The 22,187-nt window shown below is 39.5% G+C and overlaps 2 protein-coding genes and 1 non-coding gene across 3 annotated transcripts; 2 read left to right on the top strand and 1 right to left on the bottom strand.

Annotated features, from left to right (window-relative positions):
• The first annotated feature begins 260 nt into the window (after positions 1 to 260).
• On the top strand, positions 261 to 16,058 carry LOC117641658 (broad-complex core protein). The gene is made up of 8 exons (XM_034379154.1): positions 261 to 439; positions 1,292 to 1,441; positions 1,521 to 1,794; positions 1,872 to 2,173; positions 2,263 to 2,343; positions 2,451 to 2,547; positions 12,260 to 12,491; positions 12,704 to 16,058. The coding sequence occupies exons 2-8, from the start codon at positions 1,301 to 1,303 to the stop codon at positions 13,470 to 13,472; spliced, it is 1,896 nt and encodes a 631-aa protein (XP_034235045.1). The 5' UTR covers positions 261 to 439; positions 1,292 to 1,300; the 3' UTR covers positions 13,473 to 16,058.
• Positions 16,059 to 19,520: 3,462 nt separating this feature from the next.
• LOC117641659 (high affinity copper uptake protein 1-like) lies at positions 19,521 to 21,144 on the bottom strand. The gene is made up of 5 exons (XM_034379155.1): positions 20,984 to 21,144; positions 20,748 to 20,891; positions 20,495 to 20,631; positions 20,087 to 20,173; positions 19,521 to 19,998 (listed from the first exon to the last, which is right to left on the bottom strand). The coding sequence occupies exons 2-5, from the start codon at positions 20,871 to 20,873 to the stop codon at positions 19,791 to 19,793; spliced, it is 558 nt and encodes a 185-aa protein (XP_034235046.1). The 5' UTR covers positions 20,874 to 20,891; positions 20,984 to 21,144; the 3' UTR covers positions 19,521 to 19,790.
• Positions 21,145 to 22,099: 955 nt separating this feature from the next.
• On the top strand, positions 22,100 to 22,171 carry Trnap-agg. The gene has a single exon. It is a non-coding gene; the product is annotated as a tRNA-Pro (tRNA).
• Positions 22,172 to 22,187: the final 16 nt, after the last annotated feature.

Below are 22,187 nucleotides of genomic sequence, written 5' to 3' on the forward strand. Positions count from 1 at the left end.
TGGGTTGCCGTCCTACTTGCGCGTTGCGTTACGAACGCTGCCTCGTGCCATTTCCTCCGATTCGAATTGCCACCCTTCGGTACCCTTCGGCGGTTACCTGCCGCTTGGATTTCCGGATTTCCCTAAAACGTTGGCGCGCTGTGCCCCGCCCAGTCCGCCTTCCGCCGTGCGGCCGCGGCGCTGCCAGCGCTCTCTGGCGGCTAGACGTTGAGTCACCGCACCCTCCATCCCCCTCTCCGCTCCCTTCGCCTTCCCCCACCCTCGGAAGCACCATCGCCATCTTGCAGGCACGCCGAGCGTCGTTGGCGTCACCAAGCTCTTGTCCTAAGATGAGTGAATTGAGAGGAAGAAATATTTGAGGGTCTGGCGCGCTATTTATGGCTTAAAGCTGTTGCCGCTGCATTCACAACTTTAAGGACAGTGATAGTAGTCATTAAAGGTAAGATTTGGGCCGTATGTGCAACTCCTTGCCGTACATTTTCTTGTTTCCAAGACATTCTGCATCCTTATGATTGCTGCTTAAGCCATTTAAAACAACAGCAACCTTGAAACGCTGGGGTCCCGTGTCTTTGTAAGCGCCTCGTCTAGTGGAGCTTCTCTTAACTGGTGCGCCGCATGCGTTTTCGATCCCTTTTCGCCTCGGGTGGAATTTGTGCACGACCGAACGCGAAAAGACAGCTTTGTTTTTTCCTTGAGCCGCCGGCTCTCGGACACATTCATCATCGAGCAACGGTCTGTCGTTGTCCAGTTGAAATTCCTAGACCTCGTCTCTCGCCTCTACGCTCGGCACTCATTATTTGCCTTTGTTTCGCATTGTATTTGAGGAACGCGTAGCCCCTCAATACGTGATTTTTCTTCCTTGCGTTCATCCTGATGGTGGATCTAGGCTTCCATAGACGGAGCCATTTACATCCGTACGCGTCGGTTTTGAGTGATGGCTGACGGGTTCATGTTGTTCTGGATGTTTATTAAAAGAACAGTTTCGTTTGATGGTTTGGCCTGTTCGACTAGCTATTTGATTCAAATTTTGTTCGGGAATCGGCTCTGGGTTGTGAGGTTTCATAGCTCTTAAAAAAAAAAAGATAGCTAAAATTGAATATTATAGTGAGAGGTGTTGTTAGCCAAACAAAGGACTAGGCTTCTCAGGCCCTCAACAACCTTCATTTCTTAAAATTGTTTGGTGATCACTTGCATAATTTTTTTTTAGACCTCCCTCTGTTTTATTTGCTCTGTTGAAAAAAAATAATTAGTTTGTGAATTGCTTGTAAATTTTTGTTCTTCTCTGTTTTAGGTACCGAAGATGTTAGGATCTCAGCAATTTTGTGTACGTTGGAACAGTTACCAAACTAACTTACAGGATGTATTTCCTAAGCTTCTCAATAGTGAACATTTTGTTGATGTCACTTTAGCATGTGAAGCTCAAATGATAAAATGTCACAAGGTATATAAATATTTGCCTGGTTTTCATTTCTTTTGCCATTTGTCCCCAGTTTTCTAAGTGCTAATTTCTTTTTTGGCAGGTGGTACTGTCGGCTTGCAGTACGTATTTTGAACAGTTACTTGTTCAGAACCCATGTCAACATCCAATTATTTTTATGAAGGATATGAAGCATTGGGAGGTACAAGCATTAGTCGATTTTATGTACAAAGGAGAAGTGAATGTATCTCAAGATGAAATTTCAACTCTCCTAAAGGCTGCTGAAGCCTTGCAAATTAGAGGATTATGTGGGGCTGACAGACAACAAGACAGTAATGCAGTCAGTTTACCTCCAGAAACCACAGTTTCAGACAGTGGTAAGTTCTATCCAGGATCGTAGACCTGTACCTGTCTAATGAAAATTATTTTCATTGAATTGTGTTGTTGCATTCAGGTGGGAGAGAAACTCCTCCAGCCAAACGAAGAAAATTTCCTGATCAGCAGCAGGACCGCTCTGAGCGGCAAGAACGCCAAGAACGTAAAGAGAAGCAACAATCCAATGCACCAACTCCTAAATCAGCCAACACAACTCAGAACCCCCTAGGAACATCTACACCAACCTCATCAAATAATGATTTAGCTTCAGTCTTAGGGGTGTCTGGTCCTATCATAGCATCTGTTACATCAGCACCACTGAGAGATACAGAACGCAACAGTAGTTTAAAGGAACCTCGTCCTGAGGAAACTGCAGACAGAGTAAGTTTTTAATGTGTAGAACTTAAACAATCTTTAATTTTTTAAATATTTGTTCATGGAAATTGACTCCATGCTTTTTTTCTGTCTAGTCGAACATTAAACGTGAAAATATTGACCAAGAAGATTCATACTTCGACAATGATGGGGACTACGACTCATTTGACATTCAGGTGAATAGCAGTTGTGTTTAGTAAAATGTTCATTTTTCATGAGCTGTGCTTCATGCTAACTGCTTTGCTACAAGATTTCATCAATGCAAGTGGTATTGGGTTTTCAGGATGATTCAAACAGCATGAACCCTGATATATCCATGCCAACTTCACCTTTAGACCAGGCAGGACCATCCGGTGTGCAAGAATCCAAGCCAACAGCAGGTATGTACAAATTATTCAAACTTATCCCAAAGGAGAAGAGCACTTAGTCTGTCAAGTTCAAAATGAAACAAATGTTATTTTGGAGCCTATTGTTGCTCACAGAGCCTATTATTTTGATTAATGAATGTTTCACCTATAAATGAAAACCTCTTAGCAATTTTTTCTGATGAATTTCAATGACTGACTGGTCTTCTCCTGTTTTATCTCAGAGCCAGCACAGAACTCTGAATCTTATGTAAATAAACATAGGAAATTTGTATATTCTTACGCAAGCAAGACATTTTTATGCAAGCATGCATGTATGTTGTGAATATTAAGAAGACTGGCATTGTTGCACTTGGCATTGGGTCATGGTCTCATCTTATTTCTAATTTTCATTTTAGTTCATTGATGATTTTAATTGTTAGATATTTGTTTCAGTCGTTTTCTGTGCTGACTCTGGTTTTATTATGACTAGTATCTCCCATGATTTTCTGAATTAATTGATTCCAGTAATTTTCATTTATTATCTTGTGCTCTGGCCTGTTTTGTGGACTTCAAGGTTTTGGGTGACAGTGAGGTTAAATCACTAGATTCTCAGATGCTCTTGTGAATATCTAGCATCATCCTCTAAAGTTCCCTCCTTCATTATTTTTTTCATATGGATTTCAATTTTGAACTTTCAACTTTTATTGACTGAAGGAATTGTTTAGTTTCCTTCTCATGACCTGAACTTCAGAGTGATGATGCAGCATCCTTAGCAAGAATGTGGTTTGTTTTTGTTATTTTTTAATAGTTTTATTTTTATTGGAGACTTAAAATTAATGTTGCCTCAAACCATATCCTTGCTAAGTTGCCTACCTTTTTTCAATGCAACACGTGCTTGTAGGTCTTAAGTAAGAGGGTTGGCTGATCCCTATTGCACTGCTTGTTGAATAAAGTGAACACTGTACTGTAGCAGAGGGGAGCTTGGGGCTCTTGACCTTCATTCGTCTGTTTGACCCGTACTGTACCGTACTTCATGGGCATGTATGTAAAGTATTTTTAGCTGTAGTGTATGGCCTGATCATGTGCAGGACTTTTTCTTTCCCTCTCATCTCTCATTGTTGAACATCTATCTCCATCACTAAACATCTGTCTCAGAAAATCTCAGCGAAGTGTAGACACCACCACACAGGGACAGGGTGGGGTGGGAAGGAACTCAACACTCATTTGTTGCTGTTATTTTGAATTACTGCAATTTGTTTGTGTGGCTATTTGGAAGTGATAGCCTATCCTACAAGATGATGTCTTTGAAGATACGTGCAGTTATCCATTATTTTTATGGTTGGTTTTTAAACGAAGATCTCATATGCGACTGCTGATTTTTAATTTGTTCATGGTAAGTTGTAACCATAACATATTTTCTCTTGTTCATCCTGTTACTGATGTAGTCTTGCCGCTGAACTTTTATGTTGTGTGTATGGTAAAATAGAATAACTTAGATGTGGGTCTTGTAGAAATTTGTGCCTTCTAATTTCTTTCACTCTACTCCAAAATTTTGGATTTTAATCAATAGACTTTTCCTAATCTACTTTCAGGGTTCTAAAATTAACTTAACGTGATGGTGCCTGTAAATAGTACAGTGTTAATGAAATTATTCATATATTATATAGAATGCAGTAACAATTTGGCTTTGAGTGCCGCATGATCTCTATTTTCTTTTTTGAGATATTTGGTGTGGTTGCTTGGTGATAAATGTTCCGTCATGCTGGCCTTGCTTTTTTGTCCATTCTGTGTTAAAGATTAGCATGAGTCTGTGACATTTAGGCTTCTTCTGTTTCTAGATGAACGGCTTGTATTAAATTTGAAGTTGGTCTCATTTAGAGTTTTTTTAGGCTTAATATACATTTGATATTTTCATCATTGTGTCAGCTGTAGACAAAGATGACAGCTTTTCCTGTCAAATTCAAGATTTTCAAGGTACATTCAGCATAAGTACCTTTTACTGGGGTATTATCCTAGCTTTGAAAATGGATTAGAGTTCTATATGTGGCAAGAGGAACAAGATGCGTTTTCCGGTTGTTTGTGAAAAATGTGGGATGCATGATATTGTTAAGTATGCTCATTCACTTAAACCGTTTCATCTTTCGATTCTTTTATTCATCATTAAGTTTTGCTGATGCTAAATGTTTATGATGATTAAAAGGTTTGACTTAAATCCTCATCAGGCAGGAAGTTTTGTTCTGTTTGCACATTGAATTATTTCTAATTTGTCTTTGGTTTGCACCTTTTACTTTTACTCTTCTTAGAGCATTGTTGTAATAGTTTTGACAGCCAACCTTCCTTATTATTAATGGTAATCTTCATATCTAGTGATTATGTGTTTCAAGTAGTTTGAGGTGGCTGGTCAAGGTGTAGCTTAGATAGTTCCCTTTGAGCTTGACAATATTGTCTTGGATGCAGGTGTTGGCCCCTCTGCCCACTTTACATGGCTGCCAAGCGTCGCTGCCGTAGATCATCACAACAGTATCCCGGACTCTGTCAGACTGACACAGTTGTCATATCGAGGAAGCCCACAATTAGATGGAAGTCACCCAAGTCATAGTCAAGATGTGCATAATATTAATGATACGGATGAGTATAGTTTTACATATGGTGCAATGGATGAAGTTGTCTGGGATATACCTGGAGGACCTGTTAACTTGGTCGATGGCCGCAGAGCTCGCATTAGTAAATTTCATTCAGAAGCTGAAAAACGAGAAAGGAAGCTCGTATTAGCACGACTTCGTCAAAAACGTTTCAGAGAAAAAATGAAAATGTTAAGAGTTATCAATTCTGAGCCAAATTTGCCTCCATCAGACTCCTCTGATGTCAATTAACTTCGCAAATTTCTACTGATTGCATAAACTGCATAAACTGATGTTAAATTTTCAATACACTTGCTCATTCATTCATAAGAAATGAAATGTATCACATTTCATTCTGTTTGTTGAAATATAGTATGGTAGAAAGTTGCATTGATTGGATTGCGTTTTATGGGGTTTTCATGCCTGTGCACCTTGGTACATGTGGTCTTAAAATTTGCTAAGTCAACAGATGTTTATCTGACCAATTTGTGTGTGTTTGTCTGTGAGTGTTCAGCGTGGAAAGTTAAAATTAATTTCTCAAGTGTCATTAAATTCGTAATGTGTTAATCATTCTATCAAGTGAACTTCATCTTAAACACTTGTCTCTTAAGCTACTTGTTTCATTATCATTATATTGAAATGGTGTTGTTTCTATCATACACTTCAGTAATAGTTCTGTGATACTAGTTTTAGGGCCGATTAAACTTAAGGAATAGCAAGAGTTGAATTCAGAATGCCATCATTAGCATTCATCCACAATTAGACTGTACATAACATTAAGTAAATTCATAATATAAGTCTTCTATTTTCTCTTTGTTAATGTAGAGACTTATTTCTGCTTTGTATTTTGTATAAAATTAAATCTCATCTTGCCCCAAGGTGAAATCCTTCATATTTCTTGTTTATTGATCCTTAATGAGGTATGCCTTCACCGGACAGGAGTGATGACTAGAAATCCATAGGCGGCAAGAAAACAAATGATCTGTTGTTGTTATTGCCTGTTTTCAAGTTCTTGTTTCGTGTTTTGTGATCATTTCTTTTTAAAACAATTAATTGCCATACAGCTTTTCTTTTGGCATATATTATCTTCTTGGTTGAAAACCCTAAAAGTTTTATCTTAGTTAAAAAATTACCACACTTTTCTATTTCTCGCCCTCCCCCCCTTTCTTTTAAACTCAAATGTGGGTTGGTGCTGCCAGTTTGTTACATCCAAGTGGAAGACCCTGCCTGTGCCCCGTTTTTATTTTGTTAAAATCTGGTGACTTCCGTTCTACGTGTTTGGCCAAGTTCAGATGCATGTCTATGGATGTAAGTTGGTCTGTGTCTAGCATGAAATTGCACATCACCTTATAGCTTATTTTTGCACATTTGCCTGTTTTGGACCAAAGTTCTAGGTGTCTGGTTGTAGGTTTTCTGTAGTTTTATTTTGACTTAATTTTTTAACACAATTAAATAAACATGGAATTTTTGCTTATGTAAATATGTGATGCTTAAATTTTTTAGTTTTGAAGGTGAAAGTGCAATCTGTTCTGGTCCCACCTGTGCTTACTCCACTTGTGCATGTTTGCTGCAGGGTATGGAGTCAGCAGTCTCAATTTGTCACCACTTTCTAAGTTTCCCTAATGGAAAGAACCTACTTTAGTATTCCCTGCAGTGAATTCATTTCGTCTTCTTTTTTTTTTTTTTTTACATAATCCATGGAACATCGATAACCATTAAAGGAGACATGATCTACGACTTGTCATATGGCAACTTTAACTTGGGCAGCGATGTGAGCATGATTACTTCAGGCAGGATGATGTCCAATGCTGACATGCAGCATTACTTACGAATGCTCAATGTTCGCCAAGTTCGCCAGTATTCTCAGGAAAATCTTGATCAAGCTGTGGCAGATATGATGGCTGGAAGATTCAAATCTGTGAGAGCATGTGCACGTCATTATGGAGTTCCATTGACCACTCTCCATTACCGAATCAAGAATCGCGCCAAAGGAACAGCTCTTGCTGAATCCTCTTCCTCACCACTTGCTCGTGGAGCCTTTTAGCTACATAACTGTGATTTTAATGATGAGGAACGCATGACAGGATTATTTGGTTTGATCTTCTATCATGCAATGTCCGTAAACTCTTTCATGAGTTTGGGAGGCTGGTTCACTCATTAGTTAGTGTGCATTTAACATTTTAGTTCACTTCCTGTTTATGATAAATGACTGTTGGATTAGTAGCCTGAAAAGTTTTACCACTGATTATGTACTTCTAATGTTGGACCTATTTCCCATCAAGTTTATTTATTGTACTTTGTAAATACAAGTTGCACATGTGAACATACCGTTAAAATATTATATTCTTTTAGTCACATTCCTCGCTTGTGTAGCTTAAAACCCCAGTCATTGTTAATTGTTTCTCTAGGCTGTATTACCATTTAATCAGTTTTCTTTTTTTACTTGCTGTATTTTTAAGTAGTAGTCGAGTGTAAGTTTATCACATTATTCAACTTTTGTGCAGGCTGCATGATTTGGTTACTTACACAAGACTAGTCATAGTGATTGTCCTTGAAATCTTTCTACAGGGTACCCATTCTCCCTTGAGTCATTTTTATACACATGCTGTACAAGTCCTTATAATTGTCTATGATTCTTCAGCTGTTGACTTAAGTGAAAACTACAAGAAAATTGAGATGAAATTAGGTTAATTTTATGTTTTGAGGCATGCATTTTTTCTCTTGTTCTTTTTTTTGGCTTAATATTGTTTGTATCATGTTTCCTTATACTCACGTACTTGCCTCGGGTGTTTCTCAAAAAGTTGCTGTAAAGTAATTATCGTGGAGCACATTTTTGGATGGTTTCACGATAACTGACTTCAGGCAACATGCAAATACTACATCACCTCTTTTGTACCCTCCATCATCAGTCTAACCCAACCTTCCCATGTCTTTAAGATAGGGTCGTTATTGGAGGCCCAAAACTTCCCCAACCCCCTTAAGTGATGATGTAACATTTGCACATTGCCTGAGAAATCTGATATGATTCTGACAAGTTATTTATTACTTTTCCTCTTTAATACCAAAGACATATGATATTGATCACAGGTTTTAAATTTGTGACTTAATTTGTTATTTACAGGGTTTGAAAATGCCAATACCAGATTCTCTCAAAAGTGTGGAGGGCACCTTTTTTTTTTTTTTTTTTTTTTTTTTTTGAACTAACAGTCTATTGGCAGTGAATAGCTTCATTGTTCTGAAGCAGGGTGGAGCATATACTGATAATTTTTTTTTTTTTTTGCCTTGTTTCTGTTCCTCTGCACAATGTCCTGTTTGGTGCCGCCTCTGCAGTCATTAAGTCTGATGTTGAAAACAAGTGTCTAAAGACTGAACCATTTCAAATATGATGTGCATAACTAACTTCTTTCTTAATGTAGACTTTTGGAATGTTATGAATTATTGGGACAGCAGACAAAGCAAAGCTGTCTGATTCTATCTTTTTTTTAAGTGTTGACCAATGGAAACAATAGATCTAAGCCCCAAGAACTCACCTTTGTGGCACTGAGTATTAAGGCTTCTTGTGCATTAGCATGAAACATTGTATAAAATTCCTAGTGTTTTCATAATAAAGATTTTTTTTTGTAATCTTGCCCCATTTTTTTTAAAGTGAAGACTTTATGCTTTAACATCAAAGCCCTTTCCTTTGTATCACTTGAGGTAATGAAATTCTCATTAGTTCAGTTCTGTTCAGGGAATTTCCCCGAGTAACACAATCCACACATGTATGAGAACTAGCTCTTACTGTTGCAGCTCTCAACTACATCTAAAATAATCTGTTAATAAATCCTGTGGCATGGCAGACGACTTTTCACGTATTGTTAGGAAACACAAATTTTCCACATTAGAACCCTTCGTCTTGTGTTCATTTGAGGCCAGGTAACAGGCTCATCTGTTTCTGCACTCAAACAGTAAATCAAAACTCCTGCAGAAGGGAAGGGGGCGGCCGATAGTATTTCGAACATATGCCACTGTTTGCTTGTAAAATTGGTGTCTCTTCAAAAGACAGCTCCTTGAAATATGTTTTGCATAAGATATACCTCATGGACTTGTGCAACCAGAATGAGTCAGTATTATATTTGTGTCTTTCCCATTGCATGCTTTCAGCCCAGGATGACATATTTTTATCAAAACATCATTAAATTGTTCTTGTTAATTTGTCAAAGAGGAAACAGTTTTTTATTTTTTTAAATTTCTCTTTCCCACTCTTGCTATTTTCTGGTTTGATTTGGTATACTATTTGTCATATTTATGTCTTCATTTTGCAGTAATATTTGCATGAGGTGAAGAAGAACATTTGTCTCTTTAGTATTGTAATGGATTGGTGTGCATGTGGTTGTAATGCATGATAAATTATGGATTGATAAGGGAATGCATTTGAAACATTGGGAGTTTGGTTCACAGTAGGGCTGATACTTACTCGTTCCTGTGTCCTTTTTTATTATCCACCCAATGTTTGGATTGGATGTGTCTGTAGTTCCTAAACAGTTGTAGTGTTTAAGCCCTAGCTGTATCTCAATTCTTAGCTAGTTAGATCTAAGGGTTTTCTCACATTGAACCCATGTAATTTTCAACTTCCTAGTTTTGCTTGTTGTTATTAACTGAATCACTGATTTTGCTGCTAATTTTTATGTATCTTATATCTTAACTTAGTAGCATATGATCTGAATTTGAAAGAATGGTTATTCCTCAACAGAACTATCGATGCTGATGCGCCCCAGTTGGGTACCTCGCGCCCGCTTCTATCGTCAATACTCAGAGGCATCATTATGGGCTGCAATCATGGAAGTTAGTAGTGGTGAAAGTGTCTACAAAGCATCACGGAAGCATGGAGTGCCTGAAAAAACTGTTCGCGATTGGATGAAAAGGCTCAATATTCAGAGCCAGTTCAGTGCACCGTACTTAAGACGCGCAGCTGCCAGAGCTGCACAGCAGTCCCCAAATACTTCCTCAGACTTGATCCTTCCGGTCCCTTTAGCGGCTGATTCTAAGGACGACTGTTCTGACAGCTGATTCTAACAAAGCTTTGAAGCATGTGCTTGTCTTTAATAGACGAGTAGTTGTATCTGTTATGCTTCTACTAAACTTTACATTCGTTTTCTTTCCCATTGTGTTTATTTTGAATGTCCCTCATTCAAAGTTGTCAAGCCAAATAAAGTAAAATGATTCTTCTTCATTTGCCCTTTTTATTATTTAGGTCCTGCAGAAGCAGATTGTTAACCTTAATCAGGGTATAAAGTGATTCTTGTTAATTTTTTAAAAATCTCTGTGTACTTTGAGAAAAAGATTAGAGTAAAAAATATTGCTAAAGTAAAATTGGGTTTCAAGTCTTAAGCCATTTCAGAAGGATCTATGCTAAACATCACGGAGCAGTATTATCGGGTTAAGGTGTGAGTGAGCAAGACAAGACTGGCTTTGTATCAGTATTTTATTTAATTACTATTTTCCTGCTGTGACTGATGCTTTTATGTCAAACTTTCAAAAGACCAATTACACTAACTACAATATTCCATGTCAGGTTATTTTCTGGAAAGATTTAACCATGGGATATTAAATTTACTTTTAAGTGGTTTGCACTGGATTGTTTTCTGTTAAGGTATTGCATAGAGTAGTATGTAGTATGTACTTTCAGATATGGGAACTCTGATGGCATCATAAAGAAAGAAGCGCATTTATACTGTATGTCATATACTATCTGCACTTCTTAATGCTTTAGATAAATTTTATCATAGGCCAACAACAACACTAATTTGTGTTCTTCTTTTTCTTTTTGCATGAAAATTGCCAAGTGTGCCTTAGAGAGTTGCTGTGAAATGTCACTCCGCCATCTGAGTTATAGTTTTTGATTATCTGGTCTTTAGGTTTTAGATAATAATATTTTGCGTAGTTAGAAAGCTAAGGTAGGATTTGGAACAAACCATACATATTTCAGTGCATTCAGAGCAGCTCATTCTGTTTTTTTATCTCTGGAAATTAGTGAGCTGGTAATTAATGCCTTCCTGTTAAAACATGTTTTTTGTTTTCTTTCTGTGTTTTTTTTAGTGGCCTCAATCCTGTAGGTTTATTTATTTTTTGGAGCATATGTTTGTTTTGTACCTTTTTGCTTTTCAACACAAGTTAGAGATAAATAATGACTGAATGTTGACTTTGTGCCTTCAATTCAAATCTGCTGGTTTTTATTAATAGTTCTACTGAACTGGGAGGATGAATTAATAAATGTGTTAATTCTTGTAACTACTTGGTTTCATGATCTTAAGAACTATTTCCTGCTTCCTCTTGGTAACCTTTTGCCTTTTAATTTTGACTCATAACAAAATATCTGAACTCTACTTTATGTGTGTGGGTGTGTGTTTGTGGGTGGGTGGGTGTGTCGTGGAGGGGAGATATTCAATGAGCAGAGGGAGCAATAAAGGAAACACTTCTTTCACATCTCAAACTGCCAACATGCTAGTCAAACCAAAGACAACTTTCAGTCAAGATGTTCACAAAGGTTCTCTTGGGGCAGCTCAAATTAGCAGCACATACAAATTCTATGAATGGTAAAGCTGTACCTCTGTTTTACTGATGTATTATTCATCTAGTTCATTGAAGTAGCCCCCTTCCTACATCTCTTAGTAAGTAGTTTGTTTGAGGGTCAGATTATGTTTTCACTGGTTGCCACCTATAGGAAAATTTTGATTTCAATTTAACTATAGGAAAATTTTGATTTCAATTTAACGCTATTGAAACTCTTTTCAACAATACTTCTAATGAAGTTAATTTTGTTTTATTGATATTGTGGTTTTTCCTTACAAAACACTATTCTTCCTCTCTATGTGTTTTAAATTTCACATTACTGTTTTCACTTGGAAGTCCTTGAACCTTCTCTCTCCTCTGCAGACCCATTTTTAGCACCTGTTAGTTATCTTTCTTGGGTTACCTTAACTTTCTCTATTTTGTTGAGAAGTACTAATTTGTTACTTTATCTTCTTCAATTTCTGTTTTTTTTTTTTTCTTGTCCTAGTCCCAGTAAGTTGCTAACCATGTGCTCTTTGTTAAGTACAGTAGTTGAGTGGTCACTTTTCTAATTTCACACGTTTTTTTTTTAGCTTGGCAACACTTGGAATATCTCCTGGGCTCAACTGCTCGGAGAGGACGTCCTAAACGAGATGATCCAAGCTTGAAAGCGGCTGCTCATCTGGTCATAGATCGAAGTTACACTCTGAGACAGGCTGCTCTTCAATTCCAAATTCCACCAACCACCTTGAGAAACTATATGAAGCGAACTGGAATGCTGCGTTTGCCTCTTAAGAGGGGGCGGCCTGTTTCATCTGGATCATCGTAAGTGTTCTCAGTGGTTATAACCAACCTATGTTCCAAAGCAATTTTGTTATTGCTATTGCTCTAAAAGCCTAATCTTTTGATACATTTTCTAACATTTTGGGTTTTTATTCTTTTACTTTGTCACTAATTTACTGAAAAAGTTGTTATTCATCTTCTCTGCTTAGCCTATCATGTTCATATTATACCTTGGTATCTTTTTCTTTGTGCAGGTATCATTTCTACTCTGAACCATTCAGAATGCCTGGAAATTTCATGAACCCCTCATCATTTCCCCGACCAAATCCACCACAGTACTCTGTGCACCAACAACAGCAGTATCAACAACAGTATCAACAGCAGCAACAGCAGCAACATCAGCAGCAGCAGCAACAACAGCAGCAACAGCTTCAACACCAGCAGCAGCAGCAGATGCAGCAGATGCAGCAACATGCTTCTCATCACCATTTACAACAGGGTCATCTTCAGCAGCAGCAGCAGTTTCAGCTTCAGAACCCTCAGTCTTCTCAGCACCATGCTCAGCAGAGCAGCCACTCTGTTTCTCAGCAGCAATACGGTTTTAACAATGAATTTAGTGCTGGCTTCGGTAGTGAGTTTGGAAGTGAGTTTTGTGATATTCAAGAGTTGAGGCCTCCAAAAGTTGAAGCCTCCAGAACACCCCCTGTTGAAATAGATTTAGATTCTGAACCTGACCAGGAAGCTCTTAGTAGTAGAAAGATAAGTGAGAAGAGTGATACACAGCCTGCCAATGATGAGGGAGATGTAGAAGATGAGGATGAAGAAGTGGAGGAGGAAGATGAGGAGGAAGAAGAAGAAGCAGTAAGTGGTGTTGGTGTGAGTGCTAAAAGCAGTGGTGAGGATGTTACCGGAGTAGCGACAGAAATGGATGATGAGTCGGATTCAGAGAGTGCTTCGGACGAATCAGATGTAGAACAAACAGAACAAAGTATTCACCCGAATAGTAAATTTAATATTACATAAACACATGTACTTAATTTTTAGTAGTTATTGATGGTGGAATGGTTGTGGAATTTATTTTCTAATGAATGACTGATTGTTTTGCTTGAACTGAATTAAATATTAAGGTTTAGCTTAATCAGTTTGTGGTGCCTTGTAGGAGAATGGCAAGTCTTATTTAAATTAGTAGGGAAGGAAGTCATTCCACCAAAGTTCTGCAAACTGAAATGAACCTTAGTATGTGTGTATTTTTGGTTCACTCCCTGCATCTTACAGAATACAATTTGAATCAATTTTTCTTGATTTATCATTTTACTGTCAGACAATTCTGCCATTTTTCAGCCGTATCGGTTTCTAAGCTTAACATATCCTTGCTCAATAGGTCCAAAGAAATCTGTGTGTAAAATAAAAAGAAACTTCACTTATACTATTCATATTTTTTTTTCCTTAAAATGTGGAATAAATTTCAACAGCTTCAAGTTTTTTCTTATGTACCTAAAACTGCTATATTAAATTGTATTGACCCCTAGAATTGCTACTATCTTATTGTCTTTAGGACAGTACTTACTACACGTTATGCACTTGTGTAAGATTTACAACTTGGGCTATTCACCTTGTACATAAATAAGCTTTAACCATGGTATTTACTCTTAATCATTTTTGTAGCCTTTGCTGTTGTATTTGTGAGTTGACTCAAAATGAGTAGTAGTCATATTAAAGTTATTGTGGAGATTTTCTCTTGTACTTATTATTATTTTGTCGTGATCACATTGTGGTTATATTGTAGACTAGACTGGCAAATGTGATAACTAACTCAGCTTTTGTTCCTTTAAAAAAATAAAAAATATTTTGCTGTTGATTTTGCCCTGTTGCATCACATCTATAACAACTTCTTCCAAACAATTATTTGGAAGTTATTGGTATCATGTATTGTTAGTGATCTCGTTATCTCAGTTGCTTTGTGCCCTGGAAAAAATAATGTACGTGTATGCTCAGGATCCAGCACAAAGACTGTGACTTGGCCACACGGATCCACACTAAAACTACGATGTCAAATAGAAATACTGTGCATGCAATACGCATGCGCAAATCTCCCTACAAATATCCAAAACTTTCAGTACTGATGGAGACAGTTAACAGTGTATTATGTCAAATCTTGATTCATTAGATTCAGATTTCTTATGCCAAAGATTTCTCTTTGTTCTGTTATGAAGAGGTCCCAGAAGTTGATGTAGGATATGTGATTCTTAGAATTTAGTTCAGCTACTGCATCACATAAGATCTGTGTTTTCATTTCTTTCTGTCAACTTAATTTCTTTCCTCAATATTTCATTGGAGATTAAAATTCAGTTGCATTGCATACCAACTTTATGTGTGTTGGTTGTTGGCTAAAACTTTTTACATTTAGATCAGCTCACATTTCTTTGTGCCTTGTGTTAGCCTTGTGGAACAAAGAGAGAGTGAATGGTTGTTAACTGTATAGTGTATTATGGTCTTGTAACATAATTTTGCAATCATTTCTTCTCATTCTAACTAAAGCTACTATATTTTATACATTATTTTAAAAGTTTTTGAGGCAATATATCTGGTAATTGTTGTACAGAGAGCTGCTGACCTCTTGCAGGGCACACTGTGATTTTTAGCAATATTTTTAATGAATGCTAACATCTGATTTAATTTTGTCTGTGAATTAGATCTTATTAGCTTCTACTGAATTTGCATATTGTAGAAGAGAGACACTGTTGTAGTCAAATGCTTGTTTTCAATCAACTTTTGTAGCTCTTGCTTTCCACTTTATGCAATCAGTGTAGGAACAAATTTGAATTCTGTACAGTAATCTAAATAGTTTAGCCATTAAACCGATACTCCTTAATTACTTCTGTCAAAGACAGAGAAACAATAAGCGACATATTCAAATGAATCCTTACCTGGCAAACTCATTTCATGAACTTTTAGTTTGGAGGGTTTGTCATGAAGACTGATTTCTAGTTTTGACTGATGCAAGTTCTTACTGCTTACCATATTTTCTTTGTATTAAATGTACATATTTAAATGTAAATAACTAAACTGTGAAGATGTAAGTACTTGTATGTGATCATTTACTATCTGTCAAGCTAGTGCAATGTTTAGAGGTTGCTTCCGTTTGTAAATATCCACTCCACATCTACCTTTCACATTTGTCTAAAGAATGTGTGACCGCCTACATTTTCAGCCTAACTGATTTTTTAAAAAAATCCTTTCAAAGAATCTATTTTAGCAAATATAAAAATATATGCGCCATGATTAAAGTCAGCCTGTGTTATTAATGTCAAGCCAGTATTTTTCTCAAATAGACCAGGCCTCGATACAAGTGCCATTATTTGACCCTGAACATTACGTTCAGAGAATGAGTTTGTTAGCAGCAACTGGGCTTACTGAGGGTCCTAGATGGGAAAGTTACGTCTAGTATTCTAGCCCTATCCTGTGTAATTTTCAGCTATGGTCTATTATTGTGAATTATTTGAATTGTAAAATTTGTGTTATGAGGACAAAGCACCAAACTGATAAGGGAGACATAGTTCTCCACTATTGGTTCCCCTCTCAGAAATAAATGTTTATCATTATTGCATATTTTCTGTTTCTCAACTCCAAGTGCCCCTTATTACATACTTTTGTCTTCGTTGATTGAACCATTCTATGGTAAGTAATTATGTGAGTTGTTAAAAATGTGAGTTGTTTAAAATTCATGGTTCTAACACTGGTTTCTTCCTTCAGGTTCAGTGATGTGGACAGGAGGCGTTCCCAGACTGAAACGACGTCTTCATGATCTGTCTCTCATTCAACAATGCCTGGAAGAAGTTGCCAATGGAATGTCTGTGAATGCAGTTGCTAAGAACTTTGATATCCCTCGTACCACTTTGCTCTACCACATGAAGAGGCGGGGTATAGTGTCCCCTGTTGATCGATACGGTGTTCGAAGGAACACCTCTCAGTTGTCTCCATTTTGAGTGCTTTCTCTAGAAACTTGTGAATGAATTTGTCAAGATTTCAGCAAATTCAGAATTTGTCAACTAAATCCATGACTTCTTTTCCATTTTGCTGAACTTTTAAAATATCTGTTGATTCTCTCTTCCTTGTTTGTATTGCTACCTGTTGATTTTTTGCGTTCCTTTTTGAAGACTATAGTAAATTGTAAGTGTATTAAATTCATTGATGAAGTATTCTTTGCGACAATTCATTTAACCAGATTCCTTTCTGTCCATGGGTTTAACACTAGTCAGTGACTATTCTGGAACATCAACACAAACATTATTTATCTCAATTACAATTTTCTGTTTTTCAGCATGTCATTTCCTTTCTTCTGTAGTATGTGTAAGGCTTAAAAAAACTGTAGGGATCAGCCACTTGTAGTCAGGAACAATCGCATAACACAGTCCGTGATAAGCTAAAACATTGACAGGCACTTACATGAACAGCAGACGCATTTTCTTGTCGTCAACTCATTTCACACTTTCTACACGAGAGAGAGGGAGAGACGGGACAGAGAGTGCATTCTACACCAGTGCTCTCAACTGTCGACCCATTGATCAGGAAAGTGTTTGAAACGGCATTGAAGCATGTTTAGTCTAAACCCTGTTATGCCCCTGTGGGCCTGTGTTAAATTGCAGTAGCTTGACTCAGGACTTGTCTCTTTGCAGTGTCGGGACGTCACGGTCAGCCTCAGCACGGGGCCATGGGGCCTATGCACCAGCAGCTGCACCCACACCCTCACGCCATGGGTATGGGGCAGGGCATGGGGCCCGGCATGGGACCTGTGCCCGTCGAGAGCCTTCTCTCGACGCCTACCTTCTCAGCCTGCGACTTCGACCAGGACCAGGGCCCCGCCATGAACCTGCTGGGCATGGGCGGCATGGCGGCCATGGGCGGCGTGGGGGCCATGGGTATGGGGCAGGGCCAGAGCCCCGGCAAGGCGCGCATCCGGCGCTCGGAGGACGAACTGCAGAAGGCGGCAGACTGCGTGGTCAAGGGCTCCACCTTCCAGACCGTGTCGGACCGCTTCGGCATCCCTATTTCCACCATCCGGTTCTACATGGCGAGAAGGGGCATCTTGCCGCAGCGGAGGCGCGGCCGCTCTTCTGCCAACAGCTCGCTCAACCCGTTCCACTAGTGCGCCAGGGCGCCAAGGGCGGCAAGCAGCAGGGCCTTCCCTCGGCCGTCGGCGGGAAGCTGCAGGGATTCGAACCGTTTCCAGGAAACGTGTGGTCCCCGGCCAAAGGGTGTTACGGGAGGGGTCCGGTACGCTCGCTCTAGGAAGTTAATTTAAAAAGGGGAGGGCAAGGGCGTCATGTCACTTTTAGCTCTGTTACTGATCGGCCGTAGCGACTCCAGGCTGGTGTCGCGCCAGGCTGTAATCCCGGACCGCTAATGCTTTCGCACCCATAGCCGACTAGTAGTATGATTTGCCACTACTTCGCGTTTCAGGTGGGCTACTTTTCCAACTCTTCATTCTCAAATGAGTGCCATCAGGTTTAGCGACGATTGCTTCTTCAGCTGACTGCCCTAGTTCATTTACAATAACTCTGTACTTTTCCCTCGGCAGCTCATTGCTTTGCTACTTGCCATTTCCCCTCTAACCGTCCACCAGGTCAATTCCTTCCATGCCAATAGTTGCCTTTCTAATCGCCAAATTGTGTAAATTTTACTGGGAGGTATTTCTATATTTTATCATATTTTGCTGTTAGATAAAAGCTGGTTGGCATTATTTACTCAACCCTCAACTATAATTTCCGCCAGACGCTTTTCTTTTTGTTTTTAAGAAAATATATGAGAAAGACAATGGCAGCAGTCATCATAACATGAAGCAATATTTTAGCTTCAACTTTGCAAGTTCCTTTGACTAATGAATTAACACAGGGATGAAATATTGTTTGTGTTAGACTGCCCTATGCTGAAAGTAGTTACCGTCATTTTAATGAAAATAAATCATGTCAATCGGTACTTAGCTTTGTGTTAAATTGAGATTGGAGTACTATTTTGACATATGGGTATTTATAGCTGTATTAAACTGTAAATTTGCACCATATGCTAATCATATTGATTGTATTTGTCTTGTCAGTATGTACTTTTATTTATAGTCATTCTGTACCAAATGTAGTACCTAAATAGAAATGTTGATTTATTATTATGTGTCTTCTGCTGTCATTGAGTTTTGTGTGCTCTCAACTAGGTTTAGAAACTTGTATTATTTTGCTGGATTTAAACATTATCTCGGAGTTGTTGAGGATGAAGGAGGTCCAGATACACTATTTTTTCACAGTTGTTAAATGTATTTTTTCACAGTTGTTAAATGTGAGTACTTATGATAAATTGATAAAAGTAGGACAAAATTATTGGTGGCGATTTTCTGGATAATGGTTAAGGAGTCAGCTGAATAAGTGCATCAATAGTATTACATCTGAGAGAAAAAGCGGTGAGTTCCCATGAAGCTTTTCTGCAAATTGATTTTCCTTTCGTTTTTGTGTAGCTTGCTGTGTAATAAAATGCCATGATACTTCATTGTCGGTAATTTTACTAATAGTATGGTGTGAAAAAAAATACGAGCAAGTAACAAATTAAAGTCATCATAATTATTTACCAGCAAAATTAGGTTAAATTAAGGTAATTATTCTAAGTTTTTTAAAACCCAATTTACTTGCTATTTTTTCTACATGAAAGTGTTGGACCACTGCTAGAGTTGCTGCATGTGGATTGTATGATGATCAATAATTACACTGGTCAGTGGACAGTTCGTTAAAGTCAGTTCACTGTACCAGTCCATTTGTGCATTAGTTGTAGGTATATGTAAGACTGTGCCTTAGGCTACTGTTCATTATGTAGATGAATTATAAATCTTGTTTCATAGTATTATTCCATTTTGTTTGCCATATCTGATGTAATGTTTTGACAAAGGCTTTGAAACATATGATGTAAATATGGTTCTTTCAAATATATATATTTGTCATTTGCGCTTTAACTTTCAGTTTCAAGGGCCATATTTCTTCCTTTCCCATTTAGTATTTTTGGGGGATGCAATAGGGGCAATGAAACACTTTATTTAAGAATTTAACAATATTCTGTATTTAAAGGTCCTCTAAAGCAATGTTCGTTTCTACTCAGTCAGTGTTATAATTTGGTGAGATTGTTTGCGACAGATACAATGAAAAAGAGTGAGAATCCACTCTTGAGCTTTGTTTTTTGTTTGAAATTATGATGCTGTTAGGATTGTTGAAATGTGATGAATTTTAAATAAAACAAGTAAGCAAAGTTGTTAACCATTAAAAATTATCCTGTGAGAATGTGATGCAGTTGTACACATCAGTGCCCTTAATGACAATGTTCTGTCATATCAACAGCTTTCTCCTTCTTCCATCCAAACACAAAGAAACCGAAAGTGGCGCCAAGCAGGACTGCTAGGCACAACCACACATTGTAAGTCATGAAGACCAACATGAGGAGATAGGAGAGCAAGAACTGCACGGCATGAAGTCCTGTCTGCACCAGATGCAACGGCCGCAGCATACCGCGGATCCAGCTGGATAAAAAATATATATTTTTTTTTTAGTCTTTGCTTTGTTACAATATATATTTTGCTATTTTTTAAAAATGTTGCCTCATCTTACCTGGTCTCTTGGTGATGCCCGTTGAGCTCTACCGAACTGGTTTGTGAGTTGCCGTGCTTGTGGTTGTGTTTCACGTACAAACTCTCCCTGGACATCAGAGTGCGAAGCCACATTATTTCAAAGTCAATTTCACACCTAGTTTTCAGCCGAGCACTTCGTTCTCTTCTTACAAGGTGAGGCGCTTAGCAGCGCGCAGTTATCAGGGGAAATCCCCTTTCCAATCTCGCGTCACTTTCATAGCCTCGGTCGAGGCCTCGGTCCCTCGGTCATTCCCCCTGCCCCGCGCTCCCCGCGCGCCTCGGATTCGCGACCGCCCCTTTGAGAGTTGGCCAGTGGTCAGCGGCATGAGACTAGTCCCATGTCAGCGGCCTACGCTAGCCGTCCGGCGACCACTGCGTTGTTACTTGCCTCGTGTACTTGAGCCCCTCGTACAAGAAGGCTGCGAGGAAGAGGATGACCATGCTGTAGGCGAGGCTGGCGCCGTCCTTCACCCTCCAGAAGTCGAACAGGACGTACTCATTCATGCCCGCGTGGAACCACATAATCTGGAAACGGGGGCATTTAGGCGGTGCATGGATTCGACCCCTGGCGTCGGCCAAGAGCACCAGGACAGCCAGCCTTTGATTTGATCTAGATCTACGTACTGCATCGCATAGCTCACCATCATGTACATGTCTCCGCCACCGCCACCCATGTCCATACCGCCGCCGCCCATGTCCATGGTGGTGCCGCCCATGTCCATGCCGCCGCCGCCCATGTCCATAGCCTTGGTGACGCCCGTGTCCATCTTGGCGTTGCAGACGTTCTGTGGAAAACAGCGGTGGAGTTCAGAGCCTGTGCAACATTTATCAGTCCGGATTTCTGAAGATCGCGTGCCCCTGTCCGCTGTTGCCTCACCGATGTGCAGGTGTAGTTATCTGCTGACCCGCAGGACGGTCGCCACCGGCTAGGCTGCCACGGAGCGACTGGCTCGAGGACTCCGAGACAAGGGTGCCTCTGATAGCGGCCTCACCACCACAATGCGGCATGAGGCCAGTACGCAGAACTGCGCGCACCGCGCGCTCAGGTGGAGTGGAGACGATACCCTGCGTCATCCTCGGCCGCCTTGCCTTGGGGAAGGAGGATAAAAAGTGGTGGTTGGTTGGGGAGGGGGGGGGGCTTGTCATCTTCATTCTCCACAAGAGCATTCATAAGATGTAGTCATTTTACGGCCACAGAGCACACAAGGACTTTTTCCTTGTTTTCACACCTGAATGTACAAAATTGTTCGTTGAATGTTCTGAAATTAAGAACAGGTCAATTCAGCAAATACTATGAAGTACAGCCTGTGCAAACACGAAGAGGGAAGGAGCGGGGAGAGAAATTGAGGGTTTGATTAGTGCATTTTTGACTTCTTAGTCAGAGGCGTCGAATGGGTGGCCTACCCACCGGGCGCCAGAGAGGCCTCTAGCCAAACGGCTGTCGCTGGGGACACACATGAACATGATAGGCTGGAAAGGAAGTCCCTCGTTTCGGCGTTGAGTTGGATCGCCTACGGCTGCCTTCTCTGTACCTTCAGTATAGTGACGAGGCCTTTACAAGCTGACATGTGGGATGAAGGTTTCAATCACAGTAAGAACCTTCGCCTCGTAATCGTTGCCGATCGGACCATGCTGGCCGCGGAGGATCAACGAAGATGAATGCACTGACTTGTGAGCTGGTACTGATAAGGCAACGATAAGGCCTTGGGTTTGCCAGCCTGGCCTCCCCTGAGAGCCAGGGAATAAATAAAAATGTCGAAAAATATTCTGAGATTTAAAGTGGTGTGTCGTGTCCTTAATTAAATTCAGTGCATGTGGCTCTTTTTATTCTTTCCGGTCTCCCTAAAAAAGAAAAACGTGAGTGATGTATGGGTTACGTCACTACCTACTCAGCTGAGCGGCACCTTCGGAGCCTCGGAGGTAGGCAACCCAACAGACTCACGTCTCTTGCGCGCTGAGAATGCAGAATACCCCCACCTTCACTAGTCATCGCGGTCCGTTGGTCTAGGGGTATGATTCTCGCTTAGGGTGCGAGAGGTCCCGGGTTCAAATCCCGGACGGACCCTCGTTTTTACGAGAGG

This window comes from Thrips palmi, unplaced genomic scaffold (genome assembly GCF_012932325.1).
Source record: "Thrips palmi isolate BJ-2018 unplaced genomic scaffold, TpBJ-2018v1 HiC_scaffold_15, whole genome shotgun sequence".
Lineage (NCBI taxonomy): Eukaryota > Metazoa > Arthropoda > Insecta > Thysanoptera > Thripidae > Thrips > Thrips palmi.